The 16022-nt window shown below is 41.7% G+C and overlaps 1 protein-coding gene across 2 annotated transcripts in view; it reads right to left on the bottom strand.

Moving 5' to 3' along the window:
* Positions 1–15611, bottom strand: part of GORASP2 (golgi reassembly stacking protein 2) — a 40184-nt gene extending 24573 nt beyond the window's left edge. The window contains exon 1 of one of the 2 annotated variants that reach the window (XM_055289711.2): positions 15225–15611. In XM_055289711.2, coding sequence (XP_055145686.1) covers positions 15225–15287 — 63 coding nt within the window. In that variant the 5' untranslated portion in view covers positions 15288–15611. Of the gene's footprint in view, positions 1–7613; positions 7631–15224 lie in introns of those variants that run through there. The other variant, XM_063644715.1, reaches the window with a different exon arrangement.
* Positions 15612–16022: the final 411 nt, after the last annotated feature.

Below are 16022 nucleotides of genomic sequence, written 5' to 3'. Positions count from 1 at the left end.
CTAGAAAAATTCTCTTTGACTCTCACATACCTAAAGGAAATTTCCTATATTTTGTAGCATGGAAAATATGATCCACAACATAGCAAACCAAACATTGACACAGGTAAGTTTCTCTTGCAATGTTATCCACTGACAAGAATCTCCTGGCACGTAATCTCTCAAGCATCAGATTACCACTTCAATACTTTTTATCCCCTATGAGATCTCCTGATTATTAATTTATCTTCTGCTTTCTTCAAGTCATCTTAACTAAAAGTCTATATATACTTGGCTCCACAGACCATTTAACATTTATTACTGGGCCAAATATCAAAGCAATTTACAATGAACAGGTTAAATCTGTAAATTTAATAATTAAGGCCAGGCACGGTGGCTCACACTTGTTATCCCAGCACTTTGGGAGGCAGAGGTGAGAGGATCTCCTGAGGCTAGGAGTTCAAGACCAGCTTGGGCAACAAAGTGAGACTCTATCTCTACAAAATTTTTTTTAAAAATTAGCCAGGCGTAGTGGCACGTGCCTGTAGTCTCAGCAACTCAGGAAGCTAAGGCGGGAGGATTGCTTGAGCCCAGGAGGTCGAGACTACAGTGAGTCATGATCACGCCACTTGCACTTCAGCCTGGGCGACAGAGCAAGACTCCATCTCACAAATAAATAAATGAGATTTTAAAAGATTATACACAGTGAAAAAATAATAGACTTTTAGAGCCAGACTGAGTTGGTTTTAAGCCATGATTTTGTCCACTTATTAGCTGTGTGAGCTTGGTAAAGTTTATTTACCACTCTGGGCCTCAATTTTCTCATTTGCAAGTAAGGGATAACACCATCTTCTTCACAGGAATGTTGTAAAGATTCGATGAGTTAAGTTTATGAAATGCCTAGCTAAGTCTCAAGCCTATGATAGAAGGCCAAGAAATCTTAAGCTCATCCTCCTAATTCTGCAATCACCATCTGAGGGTAAATCTTTATAGCTAACCAATTCCTGGACACAACATTATTTTTGCAACCATATTAAATACCTTTTACTCTTAAAAAGAAAAAATAAGACTTATAAAGTGTTAGCAGGAAAGAGAGACAAACCATTTTTTCAAATGTTGCCTCCTACAAATCAATTTCAGATGGATGGTAGATCTAAAGGTCAAGGGTAAAACAATAAATGCTGTAGAGAAAAACATAAGAGAATACCTTTGAGACCGTCAAGTTTGCAAAGGCTTCCTAATAAACTGGACACAAAATGCACTAACCATAAACTAAAATAAATTGATAAAGTGAACTACACTAAGAACTTCTGCTCATCAAAAGGTATAATTAAGAAAGTAAAAAGATATAATACATATCCAACAAAGGATCTGTATCCAGAACAAATCTTGACATACTGTAAAGCATTAAGAAAGACAGACAATAAAACCACAAGATACTATTTCTTGTCCACTGGAATGACCATAATTAAAAAGAGAGTAACAAGCATTGGCAAGGATGTGGAGAAAATGGAACACTCATACATTTGCTGGTGGGAATGTAAAATGGTGTAGCCGCTGTGGAAAACAGTTTTGGCAGATCCTCAAAATGTTACACACAAAGTTATCACATGATCCAGCAATTCCACTCCAGGTATACAAACAACCAAGGAAAATGAAAATATATCTCCATGCAAAAACCTGTACACAAATTTCATAGCAGCATTATTCATAATATCCTTAACGTAGAAACAGCCCAAATGTCCCCCAACTGATAAATGGATAAACAAAATGTGGTATACCCATAAGAAAGGATGAAGTACCAATGCATGCTATGACATGGATAAATCTTGAAAACATTATGCTAAGTGAAAGAAGCTAGTCACAGAAGACCACATATTGTTTGATTCAATTAATATGAAATGTCCACAATAGACAAATCCATAGAGACAGAGAGCAGATTAGTTGTTATGAGGGGTTGTGGGTGGAAGAATGGGGGAATGGCTACTAATACATATGAGTTTCTTTCTGGAGTAATAAACAGATTCTGGAATTAGGCAGTGGTGATGGTTGCAGAACTCCATGAATATACTAAAAACCCACGAAACTGTATACTTTAGAAGTCTGAACTTTCTGGTATGTAACTTTTATCACAATAAAGTTGCTTAAAACAGAAAAAAAGACAACCCAACAGAAAAATGGAGAAAAGATTTTAGCAGACACTAAACAAAACAGGATACTGAAGTGATCAGTAAATATGAAAATGTGCTCAACTTCAATGGTCATCAAGGAAATGCAAATTAAAACCACAATGCAACACTACTACACATCTATCAGAATGAACAAAATTAAAAAGACGAAAAATATTAAGTGTTAGGAGGGACGTAGGACATTTAGAAACCTCAATTACTGCTGGTTAGAATGCAAACTAGTAAATGACTTGGCAATATCTATTAATATTGAAAATATGCACACCTTTTGACCGTATATTCCCACCTTAGGTATATACCCAACAGAAATGGGTATACACATGTTCTCTAAAAGAAATACACTATAATGTTCATAGTAGCACTATTTATAAAAGCCCCAAACTGAAAACTACAAAAATCCCCATCAACAGGTTAATAAATATTGGCATATTCTCTCAATGGCACCAAATACATTAATGACATGAAAGGTCTACAATAATAGACATGAATAAATCTCACAAGCAATATCTGAGCAAAAGAAGCCAGATACAAAAGAGTACCTAGCACATGGTTCCCCTTATACAAAGTACAAGAACAGGCCAAACTAATCTATGCTGTTAGAAATCAGGATATTCATCCTGCGGAGGTGGGGGTTGTGCAGGATGTCACTGGAAAGGGATAAGAGGCTGGTTACATTAAGTGTGTTGCTTGTGAAAATTCACCAAGCTATACACTTGTGTGCACTCTTTTAATGTAAAGCCTTAAAAGATGCGCCCTGTATCAAAACAAGTATATTGAGGTTACACTTTTTCCAAATGCCTTTTTTTCCAATTCTTCTTAGGGCCACACGATTTACTTTGACAATTAAGAAACGTAATAAAGCAGCTGAAAATACTAAAGAGCAATTACGCTTACAAAATAATAATTATAAAAAGATATATTACCAAAACATGGACAGGTAGAAGAAATTACGAACACACTAACTGGCAGTTGTAAGGTTCAAACTATACGTCTGAGGTTAGCTTACAAAATAAAAACTACAGCAGCGTGAAAGAAATGCTTCTCTCCTAACACTCTAGAAAAAATGGCTGCAATAAACAAGATGATATTTGCTAGACAGTTTTTACCCCTCAACAAGCAAAAACGAGAAGCTTATGATGAAACTGCACAGTAAAGGGGCATCTCTATTACATAAAAAGAAATTTGCATCAATGATTAGAAGCTGGATTTTTTAATCACCAACTTTATAGCAATAATCCCTAAAGTGGTGTCATTCAACTACAGTGGATGATTTCAGTAGGTTCTGAAATCAATTTAGTGTGTCACAAAAGACAAGTATCAAAACACAATATCACAATAGAAAATCTGTCAAAAATGCATGATATAATAAAGGCCTATATTCTTCATGAAATGTAGTATGTACTGGTTGCAAAGGAAAATACATTTTTTGGTTTGAGCTACAATAAAAATAAAGTTAGGAAAAGCTGTCCTACAAGATACCGTTAACACTTTTGTTCCATCAAGTTCCTGGTATAAAAAAAAAAAAAAAAAAAGCCATTCACATCTTGACTTTTCCCTCCACTTCTGATCCCGGATCATTAAAAGTTTTACCAGCTTTAGCCTAAACTTTTCTTTTCTTTTAACACATAGACCTAACTACTGCTTTCCAGTGAAGCATTCATCTCTTCTTCCAGGATTAAGAATGTTCAACTACTACTACTTATGCTAGGTTTGGGTCATTTCACATTACCTCTTTCTCTCTTTAATTCTTCACTTGGGGGAGAGAAGAATGGCAGAGTAAGAGGGAAGAAGTGTTTGGGTGGAGCTGGGTGTCAGGGGGCATTCTCCCAACTGCATTGGTCTATTGACTTACATACTTTCAGCTGAGGTATACAGACCTTCTACCTTAAAGTAACAAAGAGAGGAAACCACAAGGCAACTTGCAGCACAGGATATCACCAGACTACATATTGCACTAGGTGATATACAAAGACACACTTATCCATGTTTCTGGCTGATATGTAAATTATCTTCCTTAAGTTTTCTAACAATGAAAATTTTACCATAAAATTGGCTTACTAGAATGTATAACTGTCTCCTTTTTATTACTACACTATATATTCCTTTTCCACACATAAAATGTAGAAAAGCCCCATTGAATGACTATCTACACTTTCATCTCTTCTAACACTCTCCCTCTTGTACTGCTTTTAAAAACAGTGGAGATGTTAAACAAGACTAGAAAATAAATTCAATCCAAGCAATACCTAAATGATGACCCACCTCAACTATAAACATAAATCCTCATGCAGTATATGTGTGCGTAGGTGATCAAAATGATGGGAAAAGATCTGGGAATGTGATATAATAAAAAGAAATCCTAAATCCTCCGTGGTTATAATAGGCATTTTTTTAATGAGGAAGGGTGAGGGAGCTATAGTAGTCCCCGTTATCTGCAGGGGATATGTTCCAAGAACCCCCATGGATGCTTGAAACTGCAGAGTACCAAACCCTACATATACTGTACTATATTTTTTCCCATATGCAAATCCTTATGATAAAGTTTAATTTATATGCTAGGCACAGTAAGAGATTAACAACAATAACTAATAATATAAAACAGAACAATCTGCCACTTATGAACTGTTAATTTCTGGAATTTTCCATCTGATATTTTTGGACCTCAGTTGACCAAAGGTAACTGAAGCCACAGAAAGTCAAACTGTGGATAAGGAGAGACTACTATATTCTATGTCTGCAAATGGGTAAGTTTCCTTATTTGGGGGTCTTGACACAAATGTGTGGTAAATAATTTTGCAGTAGACTAGAAGAGTTCAAGCCTCACCTGCTAAATAAAACATTGTCTTCACATGTTCTTCTCAAAGTAAAGTGCATGTTCTCCTGACACTAACCCTGACATAATTTTTAACATTCAAGCAATTTAAAATAAAATTGTAATGGCAACTAAAAGGAAATAAAAACCCATTATTGCATAATAGTTTTACAGAAAAGATCTGTACATTAGAAAAACAACATTGGAAGAAATTGAAGTTTGCTCTAAAAGAGGCAAAAACTCTGACAACTTCTTAATGCATTTTATATTATTCAAATAACTTAGGGATTTGTTTCTTAGGGAAAGAAAACTTGCTCTGTGACCTTGGGCAAATCAGATTAACTTCTCTGTGCTTCTTCTTTTTTTTGAGATGGAGTTTCCCTCTTGTTCCCAGGTTGGAGTACAGTGATGCAATCTCAGCTCACAACAACCTCCACCTCCTGGGTTTAAGTAATTCTCCTGCCTCAGTCTCCCAAGTAGCTGGGATTACAGGCGCCCACCACCATGCCTGGCTAAGTTTTTGTATTTTTTGGCGGAGACAAGGTTTCATCATGTTGGCCAGGCTGGTCTCAAACTCCTGACCTCAGGTGATCACCGCCTCGGCCTCCCAAAGTGCTGGGATTACAGGCTGTGCTTCTTTTCTTTAGCTGCAAAAATGAGGAGGCTAACTATGTAATCTATAAGCCTGAATGACCCACCATGAAATAAGGCAAACTGTTGCTAAGCTATCTATAGATTCTACTAGGAAGAAAATCAAAGGCGGCATGATCATTTTAATTACACAGACTCTTTCAGCCATTTTAATTAATGTGTGTGGCAACACTGTAGCAACGCAATGAAAAGGATACTGGCACTCCCCGTTTAAAATTAAAAACCAATTTCCTTAAAAATGAGGATTGGAGGAAATTAACAGGCACCATTTATGTGTGTGCCTAGATGACTAAAATTAATGGGTCAGATCTGACCTCAAAATTACGTTTTGAACAGCAGTAAAGTACAGGTTAGGTGCACAGACAAAAATTCACTGTTGCTTAATCAAATAAAAATACTAAAAATGTTTACAACTACAGTAGTATATTTTAGCTAGTATTGCCACCATACTGGTTCTGCACAATAATGCAAATGCTAGTAATAAAGGCATCAGCTAACATTTGAATCCTTATTATATTCCACATTCTAAGTTAAGTGCTTTACATGGAATATCTCATTTAATCCACAGGATAATCAAGGAGGTAGATAGTGTTGTTTTAAGAAAGAGATTTAACAATGCTCAATTGTTTTCATTATTTTCATACACAGTATCTAATGTGTTTTTTAGTGGAAAAGGTGGAAGTGGCTCTGCTATTATCCGCACTTTTCAGATACAAAGACTGAAGCTTTTCAAAGCAGTTCAAAGGGTTGCTCAAGGAAATAGAATGAAGTGATAGAGCTGGCACTAGAATCCAGTTCCCAAAGGTGGACTCTGGTGGTTGACTATGATAGTTTCTCAATGTACTCATGTCCACAAAGATAACAAGATTCTTTCCTTCTGTCTTTATTTTTTTTTTTAGAGACAGGGTCTCACTTTACTGTCTAGGCTGGTCTCAAACTCCTGGCTTCAAGTAATACTCTGCCTCGGCCTCCCAAAGTGTTAGGATTACAAGTGACAGTCACTGTATATCAGGTGCTTCCTCCTTTGTTTCCCTCCCTCCCTGCCTTCCTTCCCTCCTTCCCTCTCTCTTTCTTTTTCTTTCTCAAGCTCTCAATATTTTGCCAAGGCTACTCTTGAACTCCTGGGCTCAAGCAATCCTCCCACCTCAGCCTCCTGAGTAGCTGGGACTACAGGCACATGCCACAAAGCCTGGATTTTACTTTTAATTAATTAATTAGGGCAGGGATGTGGCTCACAGCTACAGTCCCAGCACTTTGGGAGGCTAAAGCAGGAGGATCACTTGAGCCCAGGAGTTTGAGACCAGCCTGGGCAATGTGGCGAGACCTTGTCCCTTCAAAAAATCAGCCAGCTGTGGTGGTACGCACCTGTAGTCCCAAATACTTGGAAGGCTAGGGAGGGAGAATTGCTGGAGCCCATGAAGTCGAGGCTGCGGTGAGCTGGGACTGCGACACTGCACTCCAGCCTGGGCAACAGAGCAAAACCAGGTCTCTAAAAAAAATTTTTTTTTGGGGATGGAGTCTCACTCTGTTGCCCAGGCTGGAGTACAGTGGCACCATCTCGGCTCACTGCAACCTCCACCCCCAGGGTTCAAGCGATTCTCCTGCCTCAGCCTCCTGAGTAGCTGGGATTACAGGCATGCGCCATCACGCCAGTCTAGTTTTTGTATTTTTAGTAGAGAGGGCGTTTCACCATGTTGGCCAGACTGGTCTTGAATTCCTGACCTCAGTCATCCATCCGCCTCAGCCTCCCAAAATGCTGGGATTACAGGTGTGAGCCACCGCACCCAGCCTTAAAATTATTTTAAAAAAATTAACAAATTAATTAATTTTAGATATGCTGCTGTTACCCAGGCTGGAGTGCAGTGGCGTGAGGATAGCTCGCTGCAGCCTCAAAGTCCTTGGTCAAGTGACAATTTTGCTTTTATTGAGACCGGATCTCATTATGTTGCCCAGGGTGGTCTTAAACTCTTGGGCCCCCACCTCACCTCAGTCTCCTGATTGGAGTAGCTGGGATTACAAGTGCACACCATTATGCCTGGCTCAAGCTTCCTTATTTCTGACAGTGTGCTTGAGCCTTCTCTCATTGGTGCTTAAAAAAGAGAGAGAACAGGCCGGGCACGGTGGCTCACGCCTGTAATCCCAGCACTTTGGGAGGCCGAGGCGGGCGGATCACAAGGTCAGGAGATCGAGACCATCCTGGCTAACACGGTGAAACCCCGTCTCTACTAAAAATACAAAAAATTAGCCGGGCGAGGTGGCGGGCGCCTGTAGTCCCAGCTATGCAGGAGGCTGAGGCAGGAGAATGGCGTGAACCCCCAGGGGGCGGAGCTTGCAGTGAGCGGAGATTGCGCCACTGTACTCCAGCCTGGGTGAAAGAGCAAGACTCCTTCTCAAAAAAAAAAAAAAAAAAAGAGAGAGAGAACAAAACCCCAGAATAATTATCTTCATGCTACAGTAAACTTATTTGCAATGCCAACAGGGAAATGTACAGTCTCTCAAAGTAACTACTTAGGACTAGGTGTGGTGGCTCATAAGTGTAATCCCAACACTTTGGGAAGCCAAGACGAGAGGATCGCTTGGGCTCAGGAGTTCAAGACCAGCCTGGGCAACATAGAAAGATCTCTCTACAAAAAAATTTAAAAATTGGCTGGACATGGCAGCATATGCCTGTAAGCTACTCAGGAGGCTCAGATGAAAGGATTAATTGAGCCCAAGAGTTCAAGGCTGCAGTGGGCCATGACCACACCACAGCACTCCAGCCACAGCGACAGAGTGAGACCCTGTTTCAAGAAAAAAAAAAAAGGCAGTTTCAAAGCACCTATCGAACTTTATATTTCCTAGTTTACATTAGTATCTTATTAGTGAATCAATCAATATATATAATCCTTTCAGTAGAATACTGAAGTAAGCAAAATGAACACACTGATGTTAATGGTTATTCTAAGCTCAATTTTTATAAAACTTGCAAAGGAATTATTAAAAAGCCCTGTTGGTATCTGACCCAGAAGGCAGAAGAATCAGTGTTGTACACGCTACTACTTACTGAAACCATGATTAACCACTAACAGCAGATCTCCCCCAGTGAGGATCCTGAGGATGATAGTGCAGGCATTAAAACACACCTCATCACATAAGTATGAAAGCGTATACAGGCCGGGCGCACTGGCTCACGCCTGTAACCCCAGCACTTTGTGAGGCTGAGGTGGGTGGACTGCTTGAACTCAGGAGTTCGAGGGCAGCCTGGGCAACATGGCAAAAACCCATCTCTACCGAAAATACAAAAAATTCGCTGGGGGTGCTGGTGTGTGCCTGTAGTCCCAGCTACTGGGGAGGCTGAGATAGGGGACGATCACTTGAGCCTGGGAGTTGGAGGCTGCAGTGAGTGGAGACTGCGCTACTGCATTCCAGCCTAGAGTGAGACCCCGTGTCAAAAAAAAAAAAAGAGGTACGGGGTTGGGGGTGCTGGGTGCAGTGGCTCCCACCTGAAATCCCTACACTTTGGGAGGCTGAGATGGGCAGATGACTTGAGGTCTGAAGTTCTAGACCAACCTGGCCAATAGGGTTAAACCCCATCTCTACTAAAAATACAAAAATTAGTTGGGTGTGGTGGTGGGCGCCTGTAATCCCAGCTACTTGGGAGGCTGAGGCAGGAGAATCACTTGAACTGGAGTGGCGGAGGTTGCAGTGAGCTGAGATCGCGCCACTGCACTCCAGCCTGGGTGATAGAGCAAGACTCCATCTCGAAGAAAAATCAAAGTGCATATAAACAACATGACACTACTGATTTGTTCAAGGCCTATTAATATTAGAAAAAGTTTATGTTCAATGATATAATTCCTAAAAGTATCCCAAGATTTATATACATTGTATTCCATGGCTTTAATAAACTGAGATATCCTGATTCCAACATTTGAAAGCAATTTAAAAGAATGTTTATTAAACAACTTCTGGGCCTTTATTAGAAAAGATCCATTTTGGGCTGGGCACAGTGGCTCACGCCTGTAATTCCAGCACTTTGGGGGGCGGAGGCCTGTGGATCAGCTGAGGTCAGCAGTTCGAGACCAGCTTGACCAATAGGGTGAAAGCCCGTCTCTACTAAAAAATACAAAAATTAGCCGGGCACGGTGGCAGGCACCTGTAAACCCAGCCACTCTGGAGGCTGAGGCAGGAGAATTGCTTGGACTCAGGAGGTGGAGGTTGCAGTGTGCCGAGATTGCACCACTGCACCCCAGCCGTGGCAACAGAGCGAGACTCCGTCTCACAAACAAACAAACAAACAAACAAAAAAAAGGAGAGATCAATTCTGGGGGCAGGGTCAGACTCTTCAGGTTTCACAATTATAACTTTATATATAGAAAACAATACCAAATAACCTTACTGTTTTCTTTTTACAATTGTTTCCAGAATGAGTGAGAAGGGAGCCAGAGTGAGATTTCTGTGTTAGGGGATGAGGTAGGGTGTGGGCTCACACCTGTAATCTCAGCACTTGTTGGAGGTGGAGGCTGGTGGATCACTTGAGGTCAGGAGTTCGAGAACAGCCTGGCCAACATGGTGAAACCCCACCTCTACTAAAAATACAAAAATTAGCTAGGCGTGATGGCAGGTGCCTGTAATCCCAGCTACTTGAGAGGCCGAGGCAAGAGAACCTGGGAGGTTGTAGTGAGCCAAGACGCACCATTGTACTCCAGCCTGGGCAACAAAAGCGAAACTCCATCTCATAAAAAAAAAAAAAAAAAAAAAAAAGAGGGCATGAGTTTCAAAAGTCTGAGAAAGACAGTGTTAGAAGAATAAAGAAAACAATGACTATTGAACATCAGAAATTAATTTATTCAAAATAAGTACTAAATTGAAATCCCATCGCAACAGGATTGCATGTAGGTTAGTTAGGCACCATTTAAAAAGAGCAGTACCTTTGGGAGACCTCATCTCTGACAAAATAGAAAAAAATACATAAAAAGAGCAGTTCCATATGATAGTAGATATGGTCTAGGCATTGCATTTTCTATAGAAGTAATTCCACTTGCAGTTGCTTGCTTCTCTGAGAACACCTAAATGCTGCCCAGTCTGCAGCAAATAGCTCAGAAGATAAAAACCTGTTATTACACTGGTGACACACTTCATGTCAATGACCCTTCCTTCAAAATATCCATCACCTCAAAATCTCTCCCAGAAGAAAGCATGAGAAAGAATGAAAATGCTATTTTCCGTGTCTCCACACTGGTGTGAATACTTGCTCCAGAAAGTATGCCCTCAGCTAGTCCCCATCTCAGAGTTTGTAAGTGTGGAACAGAATATGAATATTTTAATTTAAAAGCAGGTCCTATAATAGGCATCTGTGAGGTCACTCCAAAAATTTAATTTTGTGAACTATGTCACTAATAATTTTTTAGACAACCTTGTTTATTACCTTTCAGCTTTATTTTCCTAAGCACTCAAATGTACCTGCACATACAAAGGGTGTTTGAAACACAATTTTGAGCGAATATATAGCATTCTATCTGTGGTTAGGCCCTGATTTGTTTAACAATTTCTCAGCTGTTGGATATTTTGGTTTAATTTAATTTTGAAAATGGTCTTGTTGGGTTCACTGGATAATTAATGGAAAATGTGGGCAAAAATTCGATATTAAACACAGTTCACATGTAGGGGGTAACTTACAATAACTTCACACACTGAGAAGCCCTAGCATTTTTCCTGCCTTACATTAGGATTGGAGGACCAAAATGAAAGTGCCATTCACAGTGAGCACAAATCTGACCCGCTATATAAGGAAATCTGCAACGCTATTTTTAAAAAAACACTTCTACGCAAATTTTTAAATCCTCCACTTGGAGTCCACTTCTTTTTTAAAAGTAATTTTGCATATCTACACGTTGGGTGACTATACAAGTATTTAATGATCACTTCAGAAATCCTAGAAAATACATTAAAGTTAAAAAAAAAGTCACCATCCACTAATAATTTTTTAGACAACCTTGTTTATTACCTTTCAGCTTTATTTTCCTGAGCACTCAAATGTACCTGCACATACACAGGGTGTGTAAAACACAATTTTGAGCGAATGTATAGCATTCTGTCTGTGGTTAGGCCCTGATTTGTTTACCAATTTCTCAGCTGTTGGATATTTTGGTTGTAATGTTAACCTTTTAAGATAACTTTTGGCCATATAGTCCTTGAATATGTCATATTATTCAAAATCTTTGTGAAACATGGCTAAGGGGCGATGTTAGGCCCAGGAAAAAAAGGAGACTAAGAGAAATACTTCAACAGTATTTGCCTTTAGATGGTGGGATTACAGGTAATTCAGGTTCTTTGCTGTACTTTTTTACCATATCCAAATGTTCTCTAATGGACACATGTTGACGATCAGAAAACAATGTAGTTATTCACTAAAATAAAGATCAACATTTATACAGACAGCTACCATTAAAATTCAATACAGTAATCTGGGAAAAGGATGTATGTTATGGGAAAACAAAAAGTAGGATTTAAGGTTGTAAATATGTACTTATAATAACAGAAGACTAGATAACCAAATGTTCAACACCAGGAGGTACTCCTTAACCAATCTATGGTACAACAGACTACCGTGAGCTAACTGAAAGCATGAAGCAGATGGCCACTTGCTACACAGAAAGACTGCCAAGCTAGGTCATCAACTGAGAAGACTGAGGTGTGCAACAGCACGGATTATGATTCCAAAGTAACAAAAAGAAACAAAGAGAGAAGGGTGGGAGAAGAAAAGACTCTTTTTTTTTTTTTTTTTTGAAACGAAGTCTCACTCTTTTTGCCTAGGCTGGAGTGCAATGGCACGATCTCAGCTTACTGCAACCTCTGCCTCCCAGGTTCAAGTGATTCTCCTGCCTCAGACTCCCAAGTAGCTGGGATTACAGGTGTGCACCACCATGCCCGGCTAATTTTTTATATTTTTAATGGAGACGGGGTTTCACCATGTTGGTCAGGCTGGTCTCGAACTCCTGACCTCAGGTGATCCGCCCACCTTGGCCTCCCAAAGTGGGGATTACAGGTGTGAGCCACTGCACACAGCCAAAGAGACTTTTATAAGCATAAAATATATCTGAAAGGCTATGTAAGAAACTGTCCACAGTGGTTACTCTGGAGTGGGGATAAGAAGTTGGGTACACAATATGATCACAATCTGAAAATACGCACTCATACATAGAGAATACATAAAAAGGAACTACACTGCTCATAGCAGAGCTTCTGAATCCATTTAAAGGCTGTCCCCTGAAGATTTTTAGATGGATATTGAAAAATAATGAAAAAAATGGAAAGTTCAATCTATCTGAATTATAGGGACTCATGAAATCAAAAGACAGCAGTGGATATAAATGTTATTATAATTGGTATTTCAAAACCCAGTCAATCATATAAAGTTTTTACTACAGCAAGATTGGCCAGGGAATTGGTTATTCAAGAAAACTAACTTCTAATTAAATAATTCTAGAACTTGTTGAATATGGGTGATTTTATTCAAAATCTTCCTGCCACAGTTACTCCAGTTTACGAGCTTGGTAATCTACCAATGAAATATATCGCTGTCCATTTAGGCAATAACAAATGAAAGCAAGACATTTTTACGTGTTAAGATTTAACACAGCACTTTTCCCTCTAAAAACAAAGATAAGAAAACCAATTACAGAATCAGGGGCACAGGGTCTTAGGAACGCAGACACAAAATTCTCCTAAACTAGATCATTACTGTTTTAAAGCTCTCTTTAGCAAAAGTCTAACTAAATACGAATTATTTCATCATGTGCAACATTAATGCTCCAGATGCAGATTGGTAACTAAGGTTGTCCCTAGTTTTTCTAAAAATCAGATTTATAGATTAATAACACATCTGCACTACTGAATATGTATGAATGCTGTTTCACTTGACTGCACTTACATAAAGAAAATACAAACTCATTTTATGTCGGAGGGTAGTCATTAAGTTGGAATCCTTTTGACGTGTATGGCTTTCTTTCAAACACGTGACTTTTTTTTTTTTTTTGCTTATTAACACTAATGTGTTTTACTGAGTTTCCCTGAGTGCATGTATTATAAAAATATCACGAATCCCCAAGGATTCATGACCACAATCGGTCACTGTGAGAAACAGCTGGTAATACTGGGTAACATCTCAGGGTAGAGAACTCAAAATCAGACCAGATAATAGAAAGAAAAGCACAGCTTTCACCTCACATTTGGGAACTGACAATTCTCATTCCATTTCCTCTCTCAGTCTGGCTCTTGGGAGTTTGGTTAACAGAAGGGGATGGGAAGATTATAATACAGTTTATTTACAGGCTCCCTTTTCCTTTCGGGGGAAAAAAAAATCACCCTTTCCTACCAAGAGTATGGCAGAGGAGGGATTTTTAGTGTAATGGAAAGGCAACAGACACGATAATCCTGAAGATCAGAAAGATGATCTGTCTCAGCCCTATCGCCTAGACATCTGGGCAATTTAAGAATGTTGTCTCACCTAAAACATGGGACACAGGGCAGGAAATGAAGGTAGCACCAGGAAGTGCACTCTCTTACTTTCAGTGAAAACGTTCTTGCCTGTGAGGAGCTAATATTGAGTGACACTCTATTACATCCCTAAATGGCGCTACACGCTGCGGCCACTCTGTTGACAGTTCTTCATGTTAACACTCACACAGGTGTCACAGCAAACAACCATCAATGCTACTTCTAAAGTCGCCCGGTTCCATGAGGAAAAGACCACATGCTTTGTACCACCCAGGCCCAGGCCGCTCATAGGTAGGGGCTTAGCAGACGCCTTTTGAGATACTATGTTTCTCTGTGTCCTGGAAGTTAAGCTAGGGTTGTTTTCCTTTATATATTCCGATTTTTTAAAAAAAATTCCTCTGCACTACCTCTTTACCACTGTGGATCTAAACCTTACTCTAAACCACACCCTCAGCAATCGGAACAGAACGGAAGTTCCCACTCCAGGAAATCTTGAGAAGGAGGTTTGGGAGGGTCAGGAGTGGTACGGGAAAGGAAAAGTCTGGTCAAAATCAAGTCTGTTTAAGTCCGTCGAACCTATTTCTAGGCCATTTCGTTTTCCGTCTCCTGCCCCGCTGGTCTTTCAGGCCACTCGGCCGGCGCCGAGGTGATTTAACACCTGCCGCCGCAGGCCCCGCCTCCGGACTGCGGGTCGGGATCCCTCTCCTAGGAAAGCGCAAAGGCTGCCTTCAGAGTCACCACTTTGGAGACGTTGCCTGCGCGCCCTTCCTAACTTTGGAAGCTAAAAATGAAGGGGGGTGGAGGAGAGAGAAGGCCGTGCGGAAAAAGAGCAAGGTTGTCCCCCCATCCCAGGGCTGCCCCCCGGCCGAGTCGCCGGCAGCCGCCTCCAGCTCCAGCCCGTCCTCCTACAGCCGCGGACCCCGTGCCCAGGGCGCTCCGCGGAGGCGGGATGCGAGCGGCCTCCGAAACCAGCCTCGGCCAAGGCAGCGCCCGCGACCGCCGCTCCTTCGCGGGATCGGGCCTGGCTGCCCCGTGAAGGAGCCCATGGGGGCCTCCGCCTCCCCGCAGCCGGTCCCGCCTCCAGCCCGCAGCTCCCCGGCCGCCGTCGGAGCCCTTACCCGTAGAACGTGGTAGCCTTCGGTGCCCCCGCCTGGGATCTCGACGCTTTGCGAGGAGCCCATGGCGGCGGGCGATCGGTGTGGCCGAGCCGGGCTCCGCGCTGCTCCCGCCCCCAGCGCACCGCCCGCTCTGCTCCTCCGCGTAGCACTTGGGACGTGGCACTAGCTGCCGCCGGAGAGCCGGGCCGCACAGCCCGCCGGGAGATCGTCTCTGCTGCAGCCCGGGCCGCTGCGACGCCGCAGACAGCGCCACCTGCCGCGAGCCACTGGAAGGGGCCCGAGCGCGCGCGGGCCGGGAGGGCGGAGAGGGAGGGCCGGAGGAGGACTGGGAGGCACCGCGTCGTGCTCGCGAGAGAACAGAAATGCGCTTCCCCCAGCTTTGGCACCTTGCTACGGGGCCCTGGATTGGACCAGATTTATGCAGACGCGTTCCCGCTCTCCTGAAAGAACAGATACTTGGTTGCAGGTCCCCCTGGTGGCCAGAGGCGGGGAAAGGGCTGCTGATGAACAGGAGCGAACTCAACACACACCAAGCTCTCTGTTCTCCGGATGTGTAGGTATTTTCCCAAACTGTACAGCTGAGGGGAATAGTGGCCTCCTGTGGGCTGCAAACTGCATCTGCTCAGCTAAATTTTATAAAAGGAAACGCTCCCTTCATAAAACAGCAGTCTCACAGAGTCACCTACCAACTTCTTTTTTGGTTTGGGGTTTTTTTTTTTTTCTCCCTCCCTAATTGTGAGAATAAGATTAGAGGATTGGTCATAATCAGAGCGATGCCAGCGTGGGAAGCACGGTTGG

This window comes from Symphalangus syndactylus, chromosome 8 (genome assembly GCF_028878055.3).
Source record: "Symphalangus syndactylus isolate Jambi chromosome 8, NHGRI_mSymSyn1-v2.1_pri, whole genome shotgun sequence".
NCBI classification, from domain to species: Eukaryota; Metazoa; Chordata; class Mammalia; order Primates; family Hylobatidae; genus Symphalangus; species Symphalangus syndactylus.
This window is presented reverse-complemented; position numbering and strand designations above follow the sequence as displayed.